At 43.1% G+C, this 22012-nt stretch overlaps 1 protein-coding gene across 2 annotated transcripts in view; it reads right to left on the bottom strand.

Moving 5' to 3' along the window:
• The window catches only part of SYN3 (synapsin III), a 183756-nt gene that overhangs the window by 3314 nt on the left and 158430 nt on the right, over positions 1-22012 (bottom strand). The window contains exons 8-12 of one of the 2 annotated variants that reach the window (XM_064702503.1): positions 19767-19909; positions 14467-14541; positions 11050-11152; positions 5337-5471; positions 248-332 (exon numbers count right to left, since the gene is read on the bottom strand). In XM_064702503.1, coding sequence (XP_064558573.1) covers positions 248-332; positions 5337-5471; positions 11050-11152; positions 14467-14541; positions 19767-19909 — 541 coding nt within the window. Of the gene's footprint in view, positions 1-247; positions 333-5321; positions 5472-11049; positions 11153-14466; positions 14542-19766; positions 19910-22012 lie in introns of both variants that reach the window. The other variant, XM_064702502.1, reaches the window with a different exon arrangement.

Here is a 22012-nt window from a genome sequence, read left to right as displayed (position 1 = left end):
TCAAGTGGCCTTGTTTTGCTGAGCCAAGTCCTACCAGTGGTATCAACTGGATTTATATCAAATTTTCATCCCACTTTATAAGCTTCTATGGAATATGACAGTGTTTGCTTTAATAGTATACTGAATTTGCTGCCTGCTTGGCAGTGAATTGGAAAATGAGCAAAACCTTTACCCTGATACCTTTTATTTAGAAGGCAAACTGATAGGACTCAGAGTCACCACTGACATGGGAATCAGAGAACTGTACCTTGTGGAGGAGGCCGTGGTTGTGACAGTTGTCCAAGTGGAGGTCCAGTCTGAGATTTCATTGACACAGGCTGAGCTTGTGGAGGCTAGAGGGAAAAAAGCCAGTCCAGTTAATACAGAGTCCCTAAAGAGAAGCCCTGAGGTAATACAGGAACTGTAGAGTCATTAAGTGTTCCTTAAATACACTCACACACATGCAGCATCTGGCTGGTAAAATCTCATGGGACTAAAATGGAGAGGTGAGTCAAAAAGACCATAGAAGTTGTTTGCTCACAGGGAATAACAATGAAATGAAAATTTAGAATGTTTTTAGGCAATCAGGAATTACCAAAGTATCTGGCCTGAGGGATTCTCTCAGTCCCATCTCCTATTTTGGACAGTTGCCAGCACCAGATGTTCCAAAGGAAGGAGGGATGAACCATGGAAATGTCTATGGAGTAATCATCTCTGTACCCTAAGGGGTCTCCTCTTGATTACTAATAAGCATGGGTCAGCTTCAGCCCTGAAACATGAAGCTTATTATCTGCTCCACAAAATCTTTGCAACAGTTTCAGATATTTTATTTTGATATTTACATCCAGACCCTTTGAGTCGTGCTCACCTTTCAGCCTCATTGTCTTTCCCATTTCTTATCTCTGTTGCTTTGTTCTGTTTTGAGACTAGTTCTCACAACTGCCCATGCTAGGCCGTTCATTATTTTGCAAACCTTCACTGCCCTCTCTCTCATTTACCTCCTTTCTAAAGCCAAGAGACTTCAGAATCCCTCCAGTCCCTCCATGGGAATATTTCCAAGCCCCTAATTGTTTTCACCACCAACTTCTCTTTCCCAGCTTTGTAATTTCTCCTGCAGATGCCAGAGATGGGTCTGCTTATATTTTTCCAGATGAAGCAATATCTGGGTTCTCTGTATACATTGCCAGTTCATTTTTCCTGCATCCTAATTTCCTGCTTTTCCCTTGTCAACACAACCATAGGCTGAGCAATGGTTTTCATTAGCCTGTACGCGACAAAGTATTTCACAAGGGAATGGCTGGTGCCACTTGAAAGTTCTGCACATTGTTTATGCTCTCCCTCTCTCTACCCCCAGCTTTGCTTACCCTTCAGTCTTCCATATGGAGTTTCATTTGCTGTTGTGGTGACTGAACATACATAGCTCTGTCAGATGTTCTTCACTGCCATCCCTGGTCCTGACTAATGCAAATAATTTGGTGCCATCTGCTCTTTCTTCTCTCTCACTGTTTAATCTTTTTGACAGATATTTTAATAAACAGATTAAGCAATGTAGAGCTGCTGCACAAAGGGCTGGTCCAAAGTTAACAAAAGTCTGAGTAAGCCTATTGCACAAAATTGTTTATGAAAACCAGAAAAGCTGGAGACAGATAGGCTGGTACATGCTGGATTATTTACATGCAGAACATCATGATAAAAGGGTCTTCAAGGCTCCTGGAAGGTCAGAAGAATGAGCTAAGTGATTCTGGAAATGTGAAGAAATGTTTCATAGTTGAAAACATTGAAATTAGTTTCAACTGACTAGCATAAATCTGATGAAGTTGCCAGTCCATCTTTTGCACTATTTACCTGGGACTTGCAAATGGACGGGGAAGGAAAATCTGGGAATTTTCCATTCATGGCTTCTAGCCCTACATAGCTTGGGAACTAAACCTTGCCTTGGTGTTGATGGAAATTACCTGTTCTGATGCTGTGAGATGTCTTGATTAGACCAGGCAAAGAAAAGGAGTTGAATCTCCTACTCACCTCTACAGTCTCTCCCTACAGCCAACCAAGGCATCTCAGAAATAAAGGCAAAACAGGTTTTTGAGGCTGAGAGATGAAGGGCTGAGGGCCATCCCAAGGTCTTCTGGTAGTAGGTCAGAGAGGCAAGGACAGAACCACATTGTAGCCATGGCACTGGGTTTCATGTTGAAGGCATGAAAGCAAACTTGTCATTAACATGTTATCCTGTCCTAGGCTCAACCAACCCATTTAACAACATGGCCAGGCGCAGTATCCTTGGAGTATCCCCTCTGCTAACTGTTTGCGAGAATTAAAATCTCTTAACATCTATATCTGAGGTCAGCTTCTGCTACACCATAAAACTTTACCTTTTAGCCCCTCCATGCTTTCTTTTATAGCTTGTCTGTTACCTTGCCTAAGGCTTTTTGACTAGCTACATCATTCTGACTGCCTGTTATCTACCACTTCATGAAAGTATTCCCAAAGAAATGAAAGGAAAAGAATCAAAAAGAAATGAATGGGACATTTTTTCTTCTTCTTTGCAAAAAAAATCATGTGGTAAATGCCCTGAGCTGTGGTTTCTGCTGATTTATTTATTCTTCTGTATTCTTCTTTAAATTATCATTTGAGATAATTCATAAAGTCTATGACTTACTTGTCTAAATTTTTCTACATTACTCTTACAGCTTTCAAACCACATAGTTTGTATTTGTTTTACACCAGTCTTCTGGAGCAGTAACTATTTCTAATGATATTGCACAGTTTTTTTGGCAGCTTAGTCACTTCCCAAATTCAGTTCATTGGATGTAGCCATCTGGAATTGGGGGCTTAATAATTTTTTTAAAATATCAGTCATCACTGACTTAATAACTGTTTTTGTTTTTTTCTGTGTCATTCCAATCAGGAAAAACTATAATGAGGTAAAGAAGTTCCCTACTTTCAGCAATTAGATTAACTAGAGTCACAATGCTGTCTCTGTTGTCTTCTTTTCCTCCATAAAATTTGGGTGATCCATAGAGCCCACCAATTGTTTGGTAGGGTTCCATTTTCTGAAGAACTCAAACAACTTTTTTCATTCTTTCCTCTATCTGCTCCTCAAAATTAATTTCTATCCTTTTTACATTTCCTTTTATTACTTGTAGGATGCCACATAAAGGTCTTCTTAAATGTCAGATTTCCAAATTGGAGACTTTTTTCCCTGATTGTCTTAAATGTCCTACCTGTAATTTAATTCTACAAGTTTATTTCTCGCATTCTTTGTTCAGGAGCAGATCAGAAATGTATATATGCACAGTGGTCTCTCAAATAGCATCTCTACAGTTTTACTACTAGGGAATGGATTAATTCTCTTTTCTCACGTTTGTGTCATACCCTTACTTTTTGATCATATTTGTCCCTTGGACATTAAATCTAATCGTACACACTCACTATCTGACTTTGTACCTGGATGTTTCTTATGGCAAAGTCAAGGTGTTTTTACCTCCTTCTGAATTGCTGTTCCCCTGTGATATTTGACATGCTTCTTGATAGCTGAAGTCTCACATTGTTGTGACTCATTACTTCTCCATCTCTGTCAATTCTGTGCACTCAGTTTCATAATTTCTCAGGTTTTTTTAATCCAGAGACTAGTATAGAGAGGTCCAATAATAAGTATAGGTATTCTATTCATACCCATAGGACTATGTATTCAGTACTGCTGCCTTTATATTCAGAATTGCTCTTTGTATTCCTTCTGTGGAAGTCTTCATCTGTAGCAGTAGTTCTGCATCTTACCAGCCTCATATTTAATTCTTTCTCCCTGGACACTTTTAACTGTTATAACATTGTGTTAGTAATGCCGAATGTACAATTTTTTGTGATGCTTGTGGCACCGAGCCCTTTCTCTATTGTAAAACACTCTAGTTAACATGTTTGTGGGTTTAGTTTTCTTAATTATATATACAGGTAATTCTAGGTTTTATTCCCAATGAAGACCCTTTTCTTATTTGACTCTACTATTAGACACCCTATCCCTTCAAGATTTGTTTTGTTCTTGTTTTTGCCTCAGTTTAGGTCTGCTGTAATCCAATCCAATTGGATATCAGTATATTACAGACATATCAGGGATTTTGCTTAGGGTTTTTTTGGAAATGTTCTTCCCCCAGCTCTCCATCTTCCTTCCCTTCACAACTTGGGAGCCAATATCAGTATATTACAGACATGGAAAACAGATGCATCTATCCATGTTCTCAGTTTCTGTTGGATTGCCCTTTTCTCTTAGTTCATGCAGTCTATATCTTGGTTATTTCAAATGGTAGTTCTTGATTCCACTTTGTAAATTCTATCTCTTCTGCATCACTTGCCCTGCTTCAAAGCATTTTCAGTGTCTATTAAATGTTTACTCCTTCACTCTAGCTAAAACTTGGAGCTACCCCAAATACCCTTCATGCTGGGTCCTGGTTCAGCAGGAGTGGACTGTCATATTACAGAGTACCATAAAGTGCCTTCTCCCATTTTATTGTCTCAAGTGGAAATGAAAATTCTACCAGTGTATTGCAATCAGGTTTGTCCCTCAACTTTTTACTCTCTTGTCTCTTCTGTTGTACAGATTTGTTGTCCTCAAACCTTCACACTTGGCTCTCCGTTAGATACTGAAAGAGATGCAGCAAGTATACCTGGATACTCAGGTTCTGTTCTGGGGTGTATCATTTATATTTAACTACCTCTGGGAAATGTGGTAGTGAAATTAGATGCATTTGATACTCAAAATGGATGTACATAAGAAGAACTAAGGGGCCAGTTTAAATGCAAAAGTAACAGATTCTTATATGAATTCAGATTTAGTAAAGCCTCTCCCTGATGAAGGTGGCAAAGGACATCTCTGAAGAAGAAACTGCAGTAAGGAATGGAACAAGTCTTGCTGGAGATTCCCACTTTCTGTTCTTGGAAGCAGAACAGGGATGCAAAAACTGGAATGAAACCTATCCTGAGGGAAGGTGTTAGACAGAAATGAAACTGGGTTGTGGGTTATAGATTTGTAGAAAATTCTGGACATTAGAAGTACCTCTAAAAATGCCTGTCTTCAGTGTGAATCAGTGAGTTTAGCAAGTCAGAATGTCTAGACGCATGGACATGCTACTGGTGTGATGTCATACTTAGCTGTAAGGAGAGTAAGGGAGAGAGATGTGCTGCTTAGGGGTGCCCACTTCAAAGAGCCTGTGAGAGTCTCCTTTGGAAGAGCAGGAGTCAGTCTGTTCAATACACTCCCACATGGGACTGTTAAACTCTCTGAGATGTGTGACTGCTTGACACACTCAGCAAGGTGACAGAAAGAAAGAAGGTCAGGGAAATAACTTGCTCACAAGGTTCACTCGTACCCAAGGCCTCAGTGGTGATGGTGTAGATCCAGAAGTGGCGACAAGCTGAGTCATTTTGGAAACAACCAGATCAGCTATAAGTTGTCTGTCCTCTTCTATGTGCTCCCCAATCAGGGGCATTGAGCTGTCCATCACCTGCCACAGAAGGCAAAACCAACAGTTAGTAAGGTGGTTTCCTGCTGGCAGATGCCTGTTTCAACTCACCTCTTACATTAACATGTTTCATGTCTGCACATCCTTGTCAGTATCTACAGTCACCACTCTCCTCATGCTGAAGTCAACATGCTTGACTTTTCCAGGTGTGGGATTTTGCTTAGGGGTTTTTTTGGAAATGTGCTTCCCCCAACTCTCCATCTTCCTTCCCTTCACAACTTGGGAGCCAAGCCAAGACTTATGGCGGCTGGAAGCTTTCTATATCAACTTAATACAAATTTTCTCCTTCACATGTCCCGAGGAGATGCCTCTGATGGATAAGGTCTGGCATTGTCTCACAGTACTTGGGGGTGACATTGCAATTTAAATGGCCACAGGAGAAGAGAAACAACATGTACTGAAGCCTGAGGAGATGAGAGCAGCAGGGACTGGAGGAAACCAGGAAACATTTGGGATTAATGAACACAAAGCACTGCACCCCGAGAGAGAAAATAAACACCACAGATGTGTAATGAATAGGATGTCACCAAACCAGCACCAAGTGCAGGAAAATAAACTTGGTCTCTGCTTGTCTTCTTGATAATGCTGTGATACAACTGCTGCCCTAGCAAGTTCTACAAATCTGCTGGGGAAAACTGGGAAGCAAGACTGTGGGGATGGGGGAAGGAAAACTGTCAAAGGATCTTTCAGGTAAGAAATGGCCTCACAACAATAATACTGAAAGCACAGCAGACCCTCAGCTGTATAGCGACCCTGAACATAATTTTCAACAGTTCATCATAAATCAAGTGTTTTGCAAACATTCACCAAATCCCACAGGAAGAACTGTACTCTGATGAAGTTAAGATTCAGCTGGAGTAAATATAATAGTACCAAAATATCAGAGTTGGAAGAGTTTATTTTATTTTGCTTTTATTTTTAAAGCAAACATTAAAATCCCTGGAAATGCAAAGTTGAAGGTTGAATTGCTCAAGAAAGGCACTGACTCACGCTCAGATAACAATCGGAAGTGCACTCCACCCTGGCAGGGCCACAAGAGTGCACTCCTGGAGGGAAATGGAAAATTTTGTACCCTCTTTTTTTAGATTTAAAGTAGAGGAAGTCAGTGAGGTGAGTTCACTGAGTTTGTATTCTGCTCTTTTCATGCAGCATAATGGTTTTGTTTAATTTCTAGAGGTGTCTTCTATGAACACTAGAAAAGCTACCTAGAAAGGTTTAACTTTGGTTAAGGTACACATGGAAAGGGGGTTGATGTTTATATCCATGGCCTACTTGGCCCAGGGGGCAAAAGGAGAAGGTTAGAAAATTATATGTCAGTGTTTGGCTAAATACACAAGGTGGCTTTTCCTTCCACTATCCACGTAGCTGTTTTTCCATTGAGAAATGAGGTGAGGAATGTGATGCTTCCTAACGGTCAGGGGATGGCCAATTCCCACCTGGGTCTCACTAGCCAGAGGCTCCTGGGGGCCCTCCAGCAGGTCCCTGGGCAGGTTTCCCTTCTTTCCAGTCCTATCTTGAAAGGAAGCGTGGCAATTACAGTTCCCGAGGGAGCAGCGGTGTCCCGCGTCCCCGCACGGCGCTGTGCGAGGGCCCGTGTGGCCGCTAGGTGATGCCGTGTGACCGCTGGATGAGGCCCGTACCCTGCCCAGCGCTGCCGGCTCCCCGGGAGCCACCGAGACACGGCTCTGCTCAGAGCACCCCGAGCCCCGCTTGTCATGGACGCATAGAACGGTTTGGGCTGGAAGAAAACTTTAAAGGCCGTCCAGTCCAGTACCCCTGCTATGAGCTAAGACATCTTCAACCAGATCAGATTCCTCTCGAGCCCCATCCAGCCTGACCTCGAACATGTCTCCACACATGGGGCATCCACCACTATCTGCACAGTAAAATGTTCTTCCTTACATATAGTCTGAATGTACCCTCTTTTAGTTTAAAATCATTATCATTTGTCCTGTTGCAATAGACCTTGCTAAAAGGTTTGTCCTTTTCTTATGGGCCCCCTTTACATACTGGAAGGTGCTATGAGATCTGCCCTGATCCTTCTCTTCTCCAGGCTGAACAACCTGTTTTGGGAGCTGTCTTCATAGGAGAGATGCTCCAGCACTTTAACATCTTCATGACCCTTCTCTGAATCTGCTCCAAAAGGTCAATTTTTTTCCCTGTGCTGAGAACCCCAGAGCTGATTTCCCTATCTCAAGGATTGCTTTTTCGTATTTCTGTGGCTGCAGCAGCAGAAGAGGAAGATGGTGCTTTATAAACCAAAGGCTCCAGGGGGAGCAAGCCCTGGAGCAAGTTTCACCTGAACCAGTGAAGACACACCAGGGATGAGGCTATCTGATGCCCTGATGTGTAGTATCTGGCAGGGGAATGTGGCATTTGGGAAACAGCAAATACAGGAGTGAACAATCACATGCACAAGGGAAGGCCTTTGAAAATGGCAGTGATTTCTGACATCAGCTGGTTGCCACTGAACTGAAAAGAATCACGAGATGTCACCTTGCCTGTCCTCCAGGAAGGGTGAATTGGTCTGGAACTGGGCAGATACAAATGCTAATACTGAATAAATCAACTGGCTGAAAGGAACATGTGAATTACAGACAGACTGCACTCATCCCTTCCCTTGCACTCACAGAACAGCTGGGCAAGGCGATGTCAGCACATATGGACCCAGCCTTTGTAGCTGCCTGCCCAAGGTCAGAGGCTGGTCCTGGTGCAGCTGCTGCTGCCTGATAAGGTGAATGAGAGGTGAAGAAAAAGTGCCCAGGCAAAAAGACTCAGAAAAAAATCATCTTGTTTCTCCCTATGTGCCTGTATGATGCTGAAGCCTGAGCGTGTTTTTTTACACTCTGATGTGCAAGAGTGGAGTGTTAGGTGATGGATGGATGGATGGATGGAGGAAGGAAGGAAGGAAGGAAGGAAGGAAGGGAGGGAGGGAGGAAAATGATGGTTTGACATATTAAAAGAAATTATAGGCACTGCTGAAGGAATGAGCCAGGCTCCTTGCAGGGCAGCAAGGAGCATGTCTAGTAAAACAGCTTAGCAGTCAGGGCTTATCTTATTCTTCCAGGAGGAAGAATAAACCACATGGACCATTTTTCTTGCCCTCTGCTTACTTCATATTTTTTATCTTAGCAGAGATGTAGAAATGGGCTAGATTACAAAAAAAAAAAAAAAAAAAAAGGAGAGGGAAGATTACTAAACCATACATGTTGCTGATAAAGTTCATTAAAGCAGAGGAAAAAGGAATTACCAGCATTAACTGCTAAATTCACAATCTATTTCCATATGAGCCATGAAAATGGTACATAAGTGTGTAGGCAGAAATGTAACAGATTCTGCTGTTTGTCATGGGAAAAGAAAAGAAGGTGAAGTTCAAGTAAGAGCAAAGTACCATGTGTGCAAGATTGCTCTTGTGCTGTTGATAACTCATCTGTCTTAATCTAATTTTTTTTGCAACAAACCACTGTGATAAATCTCAGTTCATAGCACTGCCCATCACTACTTCTGTGAATCTTTCCTGAAGAACTACTTTGTGAAAATTAATTACTGCCTACAACTGTATTGTGCAAATTCCTTGTTTGTTCAGCCCAATTAGGCATGCTTTCTTGTAAAGTGTCATAGCATACTGTTCCTTCTTACCAAGAAAATACAACTGTCACACTGTCAAATAAATGTTTTCTCCCACTATCAAAAGAAAAAAGCAAAACAAAGGATCAGTTTCAGACCAGTAAAAGTACCCCAGGAAGATGGTTGGAGGCAATTAATTACTTGTCAACATCTCCCTCAGATCTGCATAAAAAGGTACCTGTTTGGCTTTGCTCTGCTCCTTATATTGCACTACTCTACTCCTTTCCCAACAACATCCATCAGCCTGGCATCTGAATGTCTGCTAGATATTGGTATATCAGGCCTGCTCAGTCAGGTTCTCCACTGTGATAATTCAGCATGACCCATCTGAAACCATATAGTGTTTCTTCTAACTTGTGCTGTATTGTGTGCCTTGCTGCTTACCTTGGTCACAGAGAGAGGAGCACAAGCGTGCATTTCCCTGTGTGTGAGCTGATGATGGCTGTTAGAGTACAGATGTGCTTTTCACCAGTCAGTCACACACAGTGGCAGATGTGAAAACCCAGAGGCATACCCAGACAGAGCCATATCATCTTTAAGCCCAGAACGAGCAGTGTGTGCACGTACATAGGCTTATGTGCAGGAATATATGTAGGGATATGAAAACCACGTATCACGTCTAACCATGTGTGGACACAATCCACATGTCCTTACAGTTGTCTCTAGCAAGGCTGCTTTCTTGCTCTTTCTTTCCCAGCTGCAGGGGCATAGAGATTTAAAAGTGCACAGCAGGGAAACAGTCTGCTCTAGGGGATGCTCCTCTAGGTGCTGATGGATTGCATACGGGAGCAGACCCATTAGCCCTGGCCCCATCAATTCAGGAAAAGACAGAGGCTTGCCAGCGTTTGGTTGCTGGCAGCACGCTTCTATCACATGGCCTTTGACAGGTCACTGCTCCCCTCCCTGGGGAGAGCAGATACATAATGCAGGAATGCACAGTCACTGGAGGGCTCATGTGGTTCTCATCAGCATCCCAGCCCTCAGCGGGTGGGACTGCTCTCCCACACATAGCTTTGCAGTGTGTCAGCACCCCTGCATGAAGCCAATAGCCTGGCTCTGCTCGTCCTCCTCAGCTGGCCTGTGTTGGTAGAGTTTACAGCAGGTCAGATGTTGTGTCTCCTCAAGTCACATACTGACAGAGGCACTTGCTTACTTGCTGGATTGTCTCTCCTCCAGGGCATCTCTTCAGTTTCCCACTTTGATTTTTCTGGCCAGCTTTTCCTTCTCTGTCCTCTTAGGATGATCTGAGTGTGCTATTTACCCCACCTCTATATCTGCCTCCTGGCCTGGGAAGGAGCACATTGAGCTTTAGCTCTCAGAGCCACAGTCTGTCCAGCCCTGAATACAAAAAGTTGTAGCGCACATTACTCAGAGTAACTTTGTGGTGCTTTGTCTTGATGGCCTCTTACTGTAGTGAACGCTGCCTACACAAAAGATTTTAGAAAATACACCTTTCTTTTTTTGCTCATCAAGAAGTTCCTGTGGCTTGTGAACCTTTTGCTGTGCTCTCACCATTTATTTTATTCTTTTAAATAAAGTGCAACTTGAATTTTTGTTTGGAAGTTCCCTTAAAAGTGATCAAAGAAAGGTTCATTCAGAGAGAAATTGAGATTTTTAATGAACTGAATCATCTGCTGAAAAGCTGAGGTGGCCAAGCACTCTGAGGCTCTCCATTTCCTTTCACTGTCCACGCTGAGAAAGGAAGGCACTTCAACCCTGACACTTTGCTGTGTATGTGCTGGTTTGGCTGGGGCTCTGAATCAGTTCCTAACATATCAGTGGGCCATGGCCTGAGGATGCAGGTGGGCACAGAGGAGCAGAGATGGCAGAGCACGCAGGGTTGGTGCAGGTTGGTGCATGTGAACTCCAAGGCAGAGTGCTTGCAGATACACTTCCCAAAGGAGACTCACATTCAGGTTGCCCATGCTCTCACCTCAATGATATAGTCTTTTCCATCTTTGCTGTGGACAGCTTTGACAGCACAGATATCCAGACCTCCAAACATTTCTGCGCAGGCATCTGCCCAGAGTCGGTACCTGCAGAAACCACAAGGGCATGGCCTAGGATTAGCTGTCCTTGGGTAGTCCACCAAAACCAGCCACCCACCCTGCTGCCCATAGGAACACAAAGTGATTTGGGAGCCTTTATTACAAGCTGTCCTTCATGTGTTTTGCTGGGTCCTTCACTCCCTCTCTTGACTCCCACTCACAGGGGATGGAGTAAAAAAAATAATCTTGCCTAAAGTTTCCCTTCATTTCAGATTGATTCAATCCTGCCCTCAAAGCCACCTTAAAATGTTTCTTTCCCTCCTTGGTATTTACATCAGATCTCCAGTTGGTTGTCATTCAGCCAAGCTATAAATATTTAGCTCATTTAATCTCCCAGTAGTGTTGGCCCCTCAGCGTTTGTATTGGCTTTGCCTGAAAGCCCTCCATTATGCAGGCAGCTTTCTCCTGATAAGATGTCCTGGACATTAGGACTGGAATAGGATCAGAAAGTGAGTGTTGAATTTAGCAAGGAGTAGCCATCCCCTCTCTGATCTGTAATGCAGTAGCTCCTGCATTTTACAATTTACTTTCAATTTTATCCTTTTTCAGTCTCCTGATTCTTTCTATCCCTTGGGTGTTGTTCCTAGTCAGGCAGTCTCATCACACAGACCAGGCACTATTTGTTGGAGGGAGACCTTCAGGCTGCAGCTTTTCCCTATCCATCCCAGGATAGGGATGTGAGCTGGTGGTCTCCTAGCTATCCTGGAGTCAGAGGAAGAGAGAGAATGACAAGAGGCATGTTATGAGGGGACCACATCCCCCCACTGTGCAAATGAGGAGGGAATGAGGCAGCTTGGTTTTATTTCCTGTGCAGCTGTGCTGTGGTCCTGGCCATTGAAATAAAAATAATAATCTCAGAACAGCAGATCTGTAAGCAGGGTTATGACATGATGCAGAGAGGGGAGGGAAGGCCACAGTCTCATGAAAACACTGACATTTTGCAGACCCTACAGGGACTGGAGAAAGAGCTGTTCTGGCTAAAGAACAAATTTATGTCCTTGAAGCCAGCCAGAGTCCCCATATCTTAACAATATAATGATGAACTTGTGTGAACACAATGTCTCTGGGAAGAAGAAAAATTATGACTTATATGACTACCGGTGTTCTTTTATCCCTAATGAGGAGACCAAGTGTGTTCACCCTGGACCCCCAAGGAAGACAGTGTATGAGGAGGCATCAGTAGCATAAGGAGGAGGAGAATTATGGACTGCATGAGTCAGGCAGGAGGCACAGAGAGCACCCCTCATGCACAGCTGTGACCCAGCATCCAGGGGCACCATTGTGGAAAACACCTCTCTTCCTGAGGAACACCTCTTGGCATCTGGGCACAGCAGCCAGGGAATTGTTGGTCACACCAGAGACTCTGATGGCTGCACATCTTCAATGTTTGTTGGCCATAGGTGAGCTCTGGGAGCATCAGGGCTGCTGGGGTGTAATAGGAGTATTATAAGGAAGGAGATCATATTTATGCACGTGCACCAGGTGTTGCATTTTCAAAGGATTTACTGTCATTTCTGCATTACCTGTGCATTTAAAGTCCTTGTACTTATGTTCAGTACAGTTGGTACTTCAGGTTGCTCCTACTCATCAGAGCATTTGAGCACATTCTTGCCTTGTTTAATGCACTGGCAAATCACAGATTTCAACAGGGTTTGTTGCATTTAGGCTGAATAAGACTGGACTGGTTATTTGTGGTACAATTAACAAAACAAACCTTCAAAATGCAGTGTTTCAGGCTGGCAGGAATCTGGCTTTCAGTCCTACAACTCTGCAATAAGGTAATGTCTACCCTTCACGTGTCTAGCTTCAGCTGTGTTATAAAGAGCCAGGATGCATCATCATGTCCACTTCCCACAGTATTGTTAGCATCTTGCCGAGTCACCTTCAGCATCTGATTTGGGGCTTGGCTTCCCTGTTTCACAGAACTAAAGGTGCAGAAGGGACCTTAGATGGCTGCCTGCACAACTCTTGTGCTCCCAAGAAGAAACATTTATATTATCTGGCCTGAAAGAGGACAGAGATTTGCTATTGCCTTCAGAGCATCAGTTTCTGTGCTATGCTATCCTTACTTTAGGAAAATACAGAAAATGTTCAAAGGAACCTTTTAAGCTATAATTTATTTCTTACAGTATTATACTTGTAATGTAAGTAATGAGAAATGCCTGTATCATATATTTAAAGACCCTATGCTCTTTCATTTTTTTCATCTTTAGAATGAAGAGGTGTTCAGCTTGTGGGCAACTTCTTCCAGGTCTGTAACATTTAATGAAGGAGAGTGAACATCTGCACTGCAGGCAGGATAGTCTACAACTCTACTGGAAAAATATCAGTGGTCTGCTAACTGAAAAAGGTGGAAAACTGCATAGAACTTGTTCCATGTTTTTCTCAACATTTCATTAGGTTTTCTCTGAATGCTCTTTTTATTGTTCTTTGGACTTTCTCCAGCTCCTTGCTATTTCTCTTCAATTGTGGTGCCCAAAACTGGACAGAGTCAGAATTAATCATGAACCTGACAAACAAGATATAATCTCAAAAAATCTTAAATTCACTAAGGATGAATGCCTACATGTAATCTATGGATTTTATAAATCTATGAATAATCTACTTGGATGGGATGGAGAAAAGTGATGAGAACAAGTGTTAGTTCTGCAGGGTAGGAGTTACAGCAAAGCATGTTACCATGAGTCCACAGTGTCAGGCAGTTGCAGTATTAGCAAATATCGCAGTGATTTGAATACATGAAAGTAGCATTTGCAAATTTTAGTCTGTAAGATGCATGAGGGAATTCTTTCTGCTCTGTTCAACAGTGAGAAGACCTTAACTTAGACAGTGACCACTTTTGTGAGCCTAAAGCAAAAAAGTGCTTTCAGAACTTCAGCTGACAGGTTTTTTCCTGTTAAGCAGAAGAAAAATTCTTTTTCTGCCTCTCGTTAGTAATATACTTAGACTAACCTCATGTTACTTCGTGTTTTGTGCTTTGACCTTTCTGATTTTATCCCTACATGTTTGTACTGGTGTGCTTGACCCAGCATGCTGGTCTTGTTTCCTGTGGTTGCATTCACTAAAGATCTAATGATTTAGCAATGTTGGTTTCTAGCTGTACTTTCAGTCTGTTCTTCAAATAGGACAGTTTGCCTTTGTGTTCTTAGTATTTTTTTAAGAAAACACTTGGTCTTTTAAAGTCTTTATCCAGCCTCCCAGGAGACCTCACTTACCAGTTCTCCCAATTGACCAAAGTCAGAAATACAATTCCTCCCTTCTAACCCAAGAATAGCTAATACTGTCTTGAAACTCTTCCTTACCTCTCTGTCATTGCAATCTGTTCTAGCATCGCAGAACCTGTGTTTGCCTTCCAGTTTCCAGAGATGGAAGTCCTCCTAGGAAAACAAACCAAAAGCATAACCTGAACATGAAAATAGACTCCTGACCCATCCTCCTGCATAATGTAGTGCTCATTCTTGACTCTGTGCTTGTACAGGAGGGGATGAGGTGAGGTTCTTCCTCCCAGAAGCCTTTCCAAATCCTTCCTGAACAACACTCCATGCAGGATATGTTGTTCAGACTCATGAAAAACTGACTGAGGATTTTAGGCAGAGAAACCTCCAAGGAATCTTGAGCACACATCAGGCTCTGTGAGTACTTTCTTTGTACATTAGACCTAGCAGAGCTGAAATGTGTGTGAAAGATCTCTAGGTTAATAACCCTTATGTTCTGCAATGGGTAGCATCTTCCATCCATGGAATAGAAGGTCTCTAGGCAAATATTTACTGAGCAGCTTCACAAAGTATCAGTTCTGACATTCTGGGTCTACCTAAATTTGATTTCAATTGTACTTCTGTGTCCACTTCAATTTGATTTCAGTGGTACTGATGTCATAGAATATATTATCATACTGTCTTATCACTGACTTTTCATTGACTTTTTATCGTGGCTCACTGTCTTTGGACTTGGAGAATTCCTGATTTCAAAATCTTTGGAGTTTCATTAGCTGCAACTGATAGTTATTTTCCAAAAAAGGTACTGTTGCTAGAAAATTCTGGGTTTCACCATCACTGTCAGGGGTGAAAATTTTCCTTTTCTTGACCTTAGGCCCAAGGCAGACATTGGACAGCCTGCTCTGACAACACTCCAGAAACCCTTCCATAGTGCACAAGCCAGGACAAGTCAACAAGCTGACAGGATACATCCAGGAAGCCTCTCCACACTGAAAGAGATTTATGAGGGGAATATGAGGTGTGATCCAACACTTCAATATGAGGTTGAGGGAGTCCTTGCTGCCAGTTCTCTCACATTTTCAGCAACATGTACAAAAGACACTGAATTTGCAAAACTACATTTAGCAGTGGTAATACTGATGTCCTGCTAGACTAAAACTTGAATCATTATAGCTGACTACCTAAGGCTCCCCTTTACTCTTGTGAGAGACACCCTAGAGGGCTTTTCCCAATTCTCCTCTAAACTGGCATGTTTAGTGGCTGTGAAATTGAGATTGTCTTTGTGGCCATGTTTAATGAACTGGACTGGGTGGGGAGGGCTGAAGGAGCATGATTACTGTGTTGAATAACTTTGTTTTCATATAGTTGACTTTTGGGCCTTCAACCAGCATCCATTCTGCTGCCCTACTTCCTAAGCAACAGACTGGATTCCTCCTCAAGCTTGGACTGTCATTAGCCCTTTGATGAACTGTAAGGTCAGTGCTCAGTCCTCAGCCTTTCTTTCTCTTTTAATATGGTATTCTTAGGATTATGTTTTCCAGTTCTGCAATGAGCAGAACCACTCTTTGCTAACATTTATTTTTAACAGAAAATTGCCCTGCAGGGGCAGAGGGCATCCAAAATCCCATTAGTACTGGTGGGAACTCCTGGAGTCTCATTAGTGACAAGATGATTTTACACTGGGCTTTAGAAAATGTACCTGGCATACCAAATGTAAGCAGCTGTGTTGTCCCTAAGAAAATTAAACCACAGTTTGACAGTTTTACAAGGAAATTTGACATGGGAAAGCTCCCAAAATAAGAACTATGCTCAAGCCTTTGGGCTGATTTGTTGGACTTGTTTATGCCTATCCAGTGTGAGCCAGTTTTCAGCATAAGATTTAAAATATATCTCTGCTGTATTCCTAACTTTCCTGTTAGGGAACCTTGCTGTTTTGAAACTGAAGAGTTTTATTTGAAGTCCACTGGATCAGACACCAAACCCTACACCACAGCCTTTGTCAAGATCACTCTCTTCCAAGCAAGTCTGAGCAGTTCAGGAGTCAACTGTGCCCCCAGACTTACAGAATCACAGAATCACTGCATAGTCTCAGTTGGAAGGGACTCAAAAGGATCATTGAGCCCAACTCCTGGCCCTGCACAGCACCATCCCTAAGAGCCATATCATGTGCCTGAGAGCATTGACCAAATGCTTATTGAACTCTGTCAGGCTTCGTGCTGTGACTGCTTCTCTGGGAAGCTGTTCTGGTGCCCAACCACCCCCTGGTGAAAAACCTTTTCCTAATGTCCAACCTAGACCTCGCCTGAAACAACTTTAGGCCATTCCCTTGGTTCCTGTCACTGGTCACCAGGGAGGAGAGATCAGTGCCTGCCCCTCCTCTTTCCCTCATGAGGAACTTGTAGACCAGGATGAGTCCTCCCCTCTGTCTCCTGTTCTTCAAGTGACCAAGTGACCCCAACTGTTCCTCATACAGCTTATTTTCAATTTTCTTTTTTGTATTGTATAAAGTGAAAAAGGAGACTTAAGACAAAAAAATTTTCCTAAGAATGTCCTGCCTCAAACCCCATTTCTCTTAGGGATTGAAAGGCTTCCAACAATCCAAAACATCAGGGGGCCACACAGTGTACAGTCAGAACTTAAAGAGAAGGACCCCAGACTCCTAGAGATCAGTTGCTCAAACAGATTTGTGACCACAACACCTTCAGCATCGTTTAGGAGAAGTGAATAAACGAGCAGATCAAGAGCTCTTGGTGTCCTATCTCAGTCTATAAGTAGCTCTAGTTTAGACACAGGTGATGTGCACATTGAACTGCTTTGGAGGTGACAAGTCAAAAATCCCAGTCATGAAACTACAAAGGAAGGGTATTACCCTCTTACTAAGAGCTGGTGGCAAGAATAGCGCATGTCTGAAAGTCAGTAGCTGCTGGCTTAATTCAAAGTGAACAATATTTCATGTGTCTAAACTGGAAACGATCCTGCTGTTTGCCTCCAGTTGGGGTGAGTATGGAAGCATAACTTCTGTCCCAATTTCCCCTGTAACATGAACTGTTTTCATGTTTTCTCTTTACGAGTATTACAATGGCAGTCAAATACACTTGGTGTAATTTTAGGCATGTATCATATGCTGCTTATCTGCTGTTTTCAGACTGGCTCAAGGCATGGACAAAGTAGGAGTTTGTTGGCAGTGTAAATCTGGAGTCACTGCACTGAAGCCAATGGGAAACCAAACTGAAGCCTTGGGCCATAGGCTGGAAGGAAGTGCATTGAACATCTGGGGCAAGGAGGAATGCATGACTCACCCTGCAGCATCCTCCCTCTGTCAGATGCTTGGTGCAAAGTAAACATATTCTGGAGAATTTCAGTGCAGTCTTTTCTCAATATAAAAGGGGTTTTTAGAGTCTATATGTGTGGGTGAAGGTATAAAATTACTGAATAGATTCCATGGCTCACAGATCAAAGCAAGTCACTTAGTATGACGCTACTGCAGATGCTGGAATTGCCTTTAAGGCTGAGATTTGCTAGCATGACTAATGGTTTTGAGTCTCCTATTTGGGACACCAGTGAGAGCTCTGATATTTTGGGTGCTTTTACCTCTGTCCTTGGACATAGTAGGGACTTATACCATAGAAAAAACCTATTTTGTCTAATGCTGGAGAGGAAGGAACAGTCCCTGGTGGGACTGACTATACTGCTCTCCCAAGCTCACATCCATAAATGGCTCTCTCAATCTAACTCAACCTCCTGGGTTAGCAAGTCACTGGGTGAATCTTGCTGTTTGCTTTCTTTGCTAATGAGCTTTATTTCTCATTAAGGTGTTCTCTGTTCATGTGAGTTTTCACATTAAAACATTTTTTCTTTAGCAAACAATTGTCTGTGCAGCTATACTCCCAAGTGGGATTAGGTCTTAGTGTGGCTCCTTTCTCTCCTCAATCATCTGGTGTTATTTCTGATCCCTGTTCTGGATGAGTGCATGGTGAGTGTGAATAATAAGTGAGAAGAGAGTATGGTCAAGATAACTTGGCTTTTGTTTCAGTTAGAGGCAGTTGGGGAGCAGGCTCTGGAGCCAAGGCTGGGTGTGTTGGCAGGAACAGGGAATTTTAATTGATATTTTAAACCTTCTTTCCTTTGGCCAATTTGAGTCAGACTCTCTAAGATGTTAATGTAGTATTAGGCAACTGTGCTATTGTTGATCGGATTCAATTACAAATAAATTTTCTTTCATTGAGATCACATGAAGTAGGCAAGTGTCCCCTGTGTCCTTCCTTCCCATGAAGAATGTAACTCAGTCGATATCTAGTTTTCTTAAACATCTCTGTGCTAGGAATACAACTGGGAATTTTAGGCAGGTATAGCTGAAAAATATATTATTGTGTACATTTGATTATCTTGTTTAACTACGCTTTAGCAGAACTATGGCCTAGAGGTTTGCAGACATGGACCCAAAAGTCACAGTGTTGTGGGTGTTAGGTAACATATGCAATTTATCTGGCGACCTGAAGAATGTACTGCTGGAGCTGACTACTTGTCCAGAATTCTGTGATTGGATAAGGAGCCTCTGGAGAAGCTGTGCTGTGTGGCTTTTTCATTTACTGGTTTGTAGTAAGAAGAAACAGGTGTCTTACTGACTCATGTGGTTACATCTCTAATTGAGCATGGTGACTACTGAAGTTTGGCTGAATGCTTTTTAAGACTTTTAAACATACCAGCATTGAAGATTGCTGTCATGCCACCTCCCTCACTGCACCACAGGGCAGGGAGGAGCTTTGGGGCACCCACAGAAATGTTTCACCTCCTGTCCCTCCTTTGTATGCATCAAGGAGCACACAAGCAAAATGCCCACAGAAACTCTGTGTGCTGCCCTAGCTGAGGCCGTTCATACCCAGTGCTCTGTGCCCCTGGTGTGATGTGGTGCTGTGATCTGCAGCTGGGGAGAGCATAGGGTGCTGCTGTGGGCTGAAAGATGGGGTGCAGCTATGGCCTGGACACTGCAGGACTCCAGGAGTTGCAGCTAGTTCAATCTTCTTTCTTTTTTTTTCTCCAGGTGGAAAGTGGGTGGGTTCAGCTCCCACTAGAGGGTACTTGGAGCTGGAGGACTTTGCTGGAAAAGATGAACCTTTCAATAACAGGATGGAGAGGTGATGGCCGAGCACAGTCATTATAGTGGGAATTAAGTGAATCTCAGAAAGAGACAGACAGAAACAATGACCTGACAGTGACTAATAGAGAAGATGATTGGGATCTGGGTTCAGAGGTGGGAGAAGAACAGCAGGGTTATTCTTCAAGGAAATGAAGTCAGCTACCCACTCCTGCCCAGAGCAGACACCGACTCAATCACATCCATAGCACTCTCTCCTCCCCGTCTCGCTCTGGCATAGCCATGCACTCACATGTAAGCCTTGTAGTTGCTGCCAATTTTCTGGATTCGGATGTCGTATTTGGAGTCAATGAATGGCTCGGTGGTGGCATAGGTTTTTGCCATGGCTACTATGCTGGCCACGTCCCGGAAGTCGTGCTGGTTCTCAACTTTGACCTTGATTACCAAAATCCAGTGAAAAAGAGACAAGAGCAAAAAGAACATGAATACTTTGTGAGCAGAAGTAATCTCTGCACCTGAATAGCACAATATTTATTATGAATAGCACAGTTTAACCCCCCCACAGACACAGCTGAGGACAGAGCAAGGCTTCTGTGATTCAAAGAGAGAAGCTTCCCAGAGCAAACCAACCCAGACCAAATCCATCCCATTCTCCTTCCTCATGCACCAGCCCTGGTCATCCTGGCACCAGAGAGGCAGCTAGACCTTTTGCCCAAGTGGCTCTTGCTAATTCTCTTTGCTTTTAGGATGCTTCAGAAAAATATTCAATCTCTTAAGAGCTATTACTTCATTCAGACTTTGCAACTGCTGTTTCCCATGTTGGGATGGATGAAAATAGAATATTTTGGGCGGTCAGGAAATACAAACCAATTCCAGGAAATCAACATGAGAACTGGTTGTCTGTCACCTCTAGCCTTCAGTTCCCTGACATTTCACATTAACCCACTCCAGACTTTCTTTGAGAAGTGTAGGTCTCTTGACTGAACATAAACTCTGAAGGAAAAGGATGTCTCTGGGGGAGTTTTTGACTCTTGGGGAGACTTGTGTGAGTGTGAGGCAATGGGCATGTGGGTGGGACAGCTGGTTGGGTGTTAGATTTGAGTCTCACTTGGAAACAAATGAGCAGTTGAGACGTATGAGCTACAGTTTTTCTGAGATGATGGCTTTTCACAGATCTGTATTCAGTTATTGGAAAACCTCTGTATCTTAATTTAAAAAAAAGTTAAATGAGGAATGACCATAACAGTAGAAATTCTATTGATATACTCAAACCTCTACAAAAGCTCATTGATTTGGGAAAGCAAAACTGAACAAGCAGGTAACAAGAACATAGTGGACAACTTCACTTCACTCATATCTTTAATCAGGGCTTTTAGTGTATTGGCAAACACTTGTTTGGTGCATCACAGAAACCTGTACGAGTCTTGTTCCTTAGGGCTGGACGTTTGCAGGAAGGGGGGATTAATTTGTGGAAAAAAGACCATGACTGTATGAAGAGGATGAGCAAGTGAGTGACTTTCTTTATGTTATTACCCTCACTTTGTCTTTTGAAGGTGCTTTAAGACCACAGCTGGGGATTGCAGCCCTGCTTTGCTAAGCATGCATTAACGGGTGACAATCCAAGGGTGTCTTCTCCAGAAGAGTTTTCCAGCTGCATCACCCTGTGTTAAAGGAGGGTGATGCCAGACTCCGTGGAGCCAGCTGAAGGAAGCACATGCAATGGTATTTGGTGTTTCCTTGCAAAGAACAAACAAGTGGTTTTATGTATCTGCTTTCAACCATGGGAGGGTGGGAGCCATCTTCACTCAGGAACAGAGAACAAGCTTGTTGCTAACCTGCTTTACTCTGTTTAGATTGTTTTGTGTAAGTGCCAGCTTACACATAGAGCACATACAAAGATTTAGCCACATCCTGTTGCAGAAAAGCTTTCAAAAATGTAACAGTTGTGAGGAAGGTAAAAAGTGCAACCAGTTTGACTGATGACCATTTCTAGATGCCTGAATTTGCTTCTCCTATTACTGACCAGCAAATACCCCTAGTCCTTCTCCCTTTTGCTGTGGTGAGGGCTGTGCTCTCACCATCCAGGAACTGCTGAGGAAAGGAGCAGAGGGCGATGACAGTCATCTGTGGGAAGGGAGGGTACCAAAAAAAAAAAAAAGGGAAATAACAAATATAAAGGGGATATGTAAAGGCAACCATTGCTCTAGGCTGTGTTGTTTCCCTTTCTGTCTGAGAGGGGCTGTGCGGGGCAGGGTGAGGTGGTAGGAATGCCCTGGAGGCAGCGGGGAGAATGCGAGAGGGAACCCAGAGCCTGGACTTGCAAAATACCAGAGAAAACAATGCAGGCTGTGTTGGAGCTGGGTATTTTTGTTGCACTGATAAGAGCTGCCCTGGGCTGAATGACATCAAGCAAGAGAGTCCCACCCAGATGAGATGATCACAGGAGGGACTGCAAGGGCAGGCGACACTGACACGGTGTTAAAACATATTCTCCCGCACCCTTTTGGGAGTGAGAAAATACAAAAGCCATTATATAAT

Source organism: Zonotrichia leucophrys, chromosome 1A (genome assembly GCF_028769735.1).
Source record: "Zonotrichia leucophrys gambelii isolate GWCS_2022_RI chromosome 1A, RI_Zleu_2.0, whole genome shotgun sequence".
NCBI lineage: Eukaryota > Metazoa > Chordata > Aves > Passeriformes > Passerellidae > Zonotrichia > Zonotrichia leucophrys.
The sequence above is the reverse complement of the archived record's forward strand: the minus strand, read 5'-3'. Positions and strand labels throughout refer to the sequence as shown.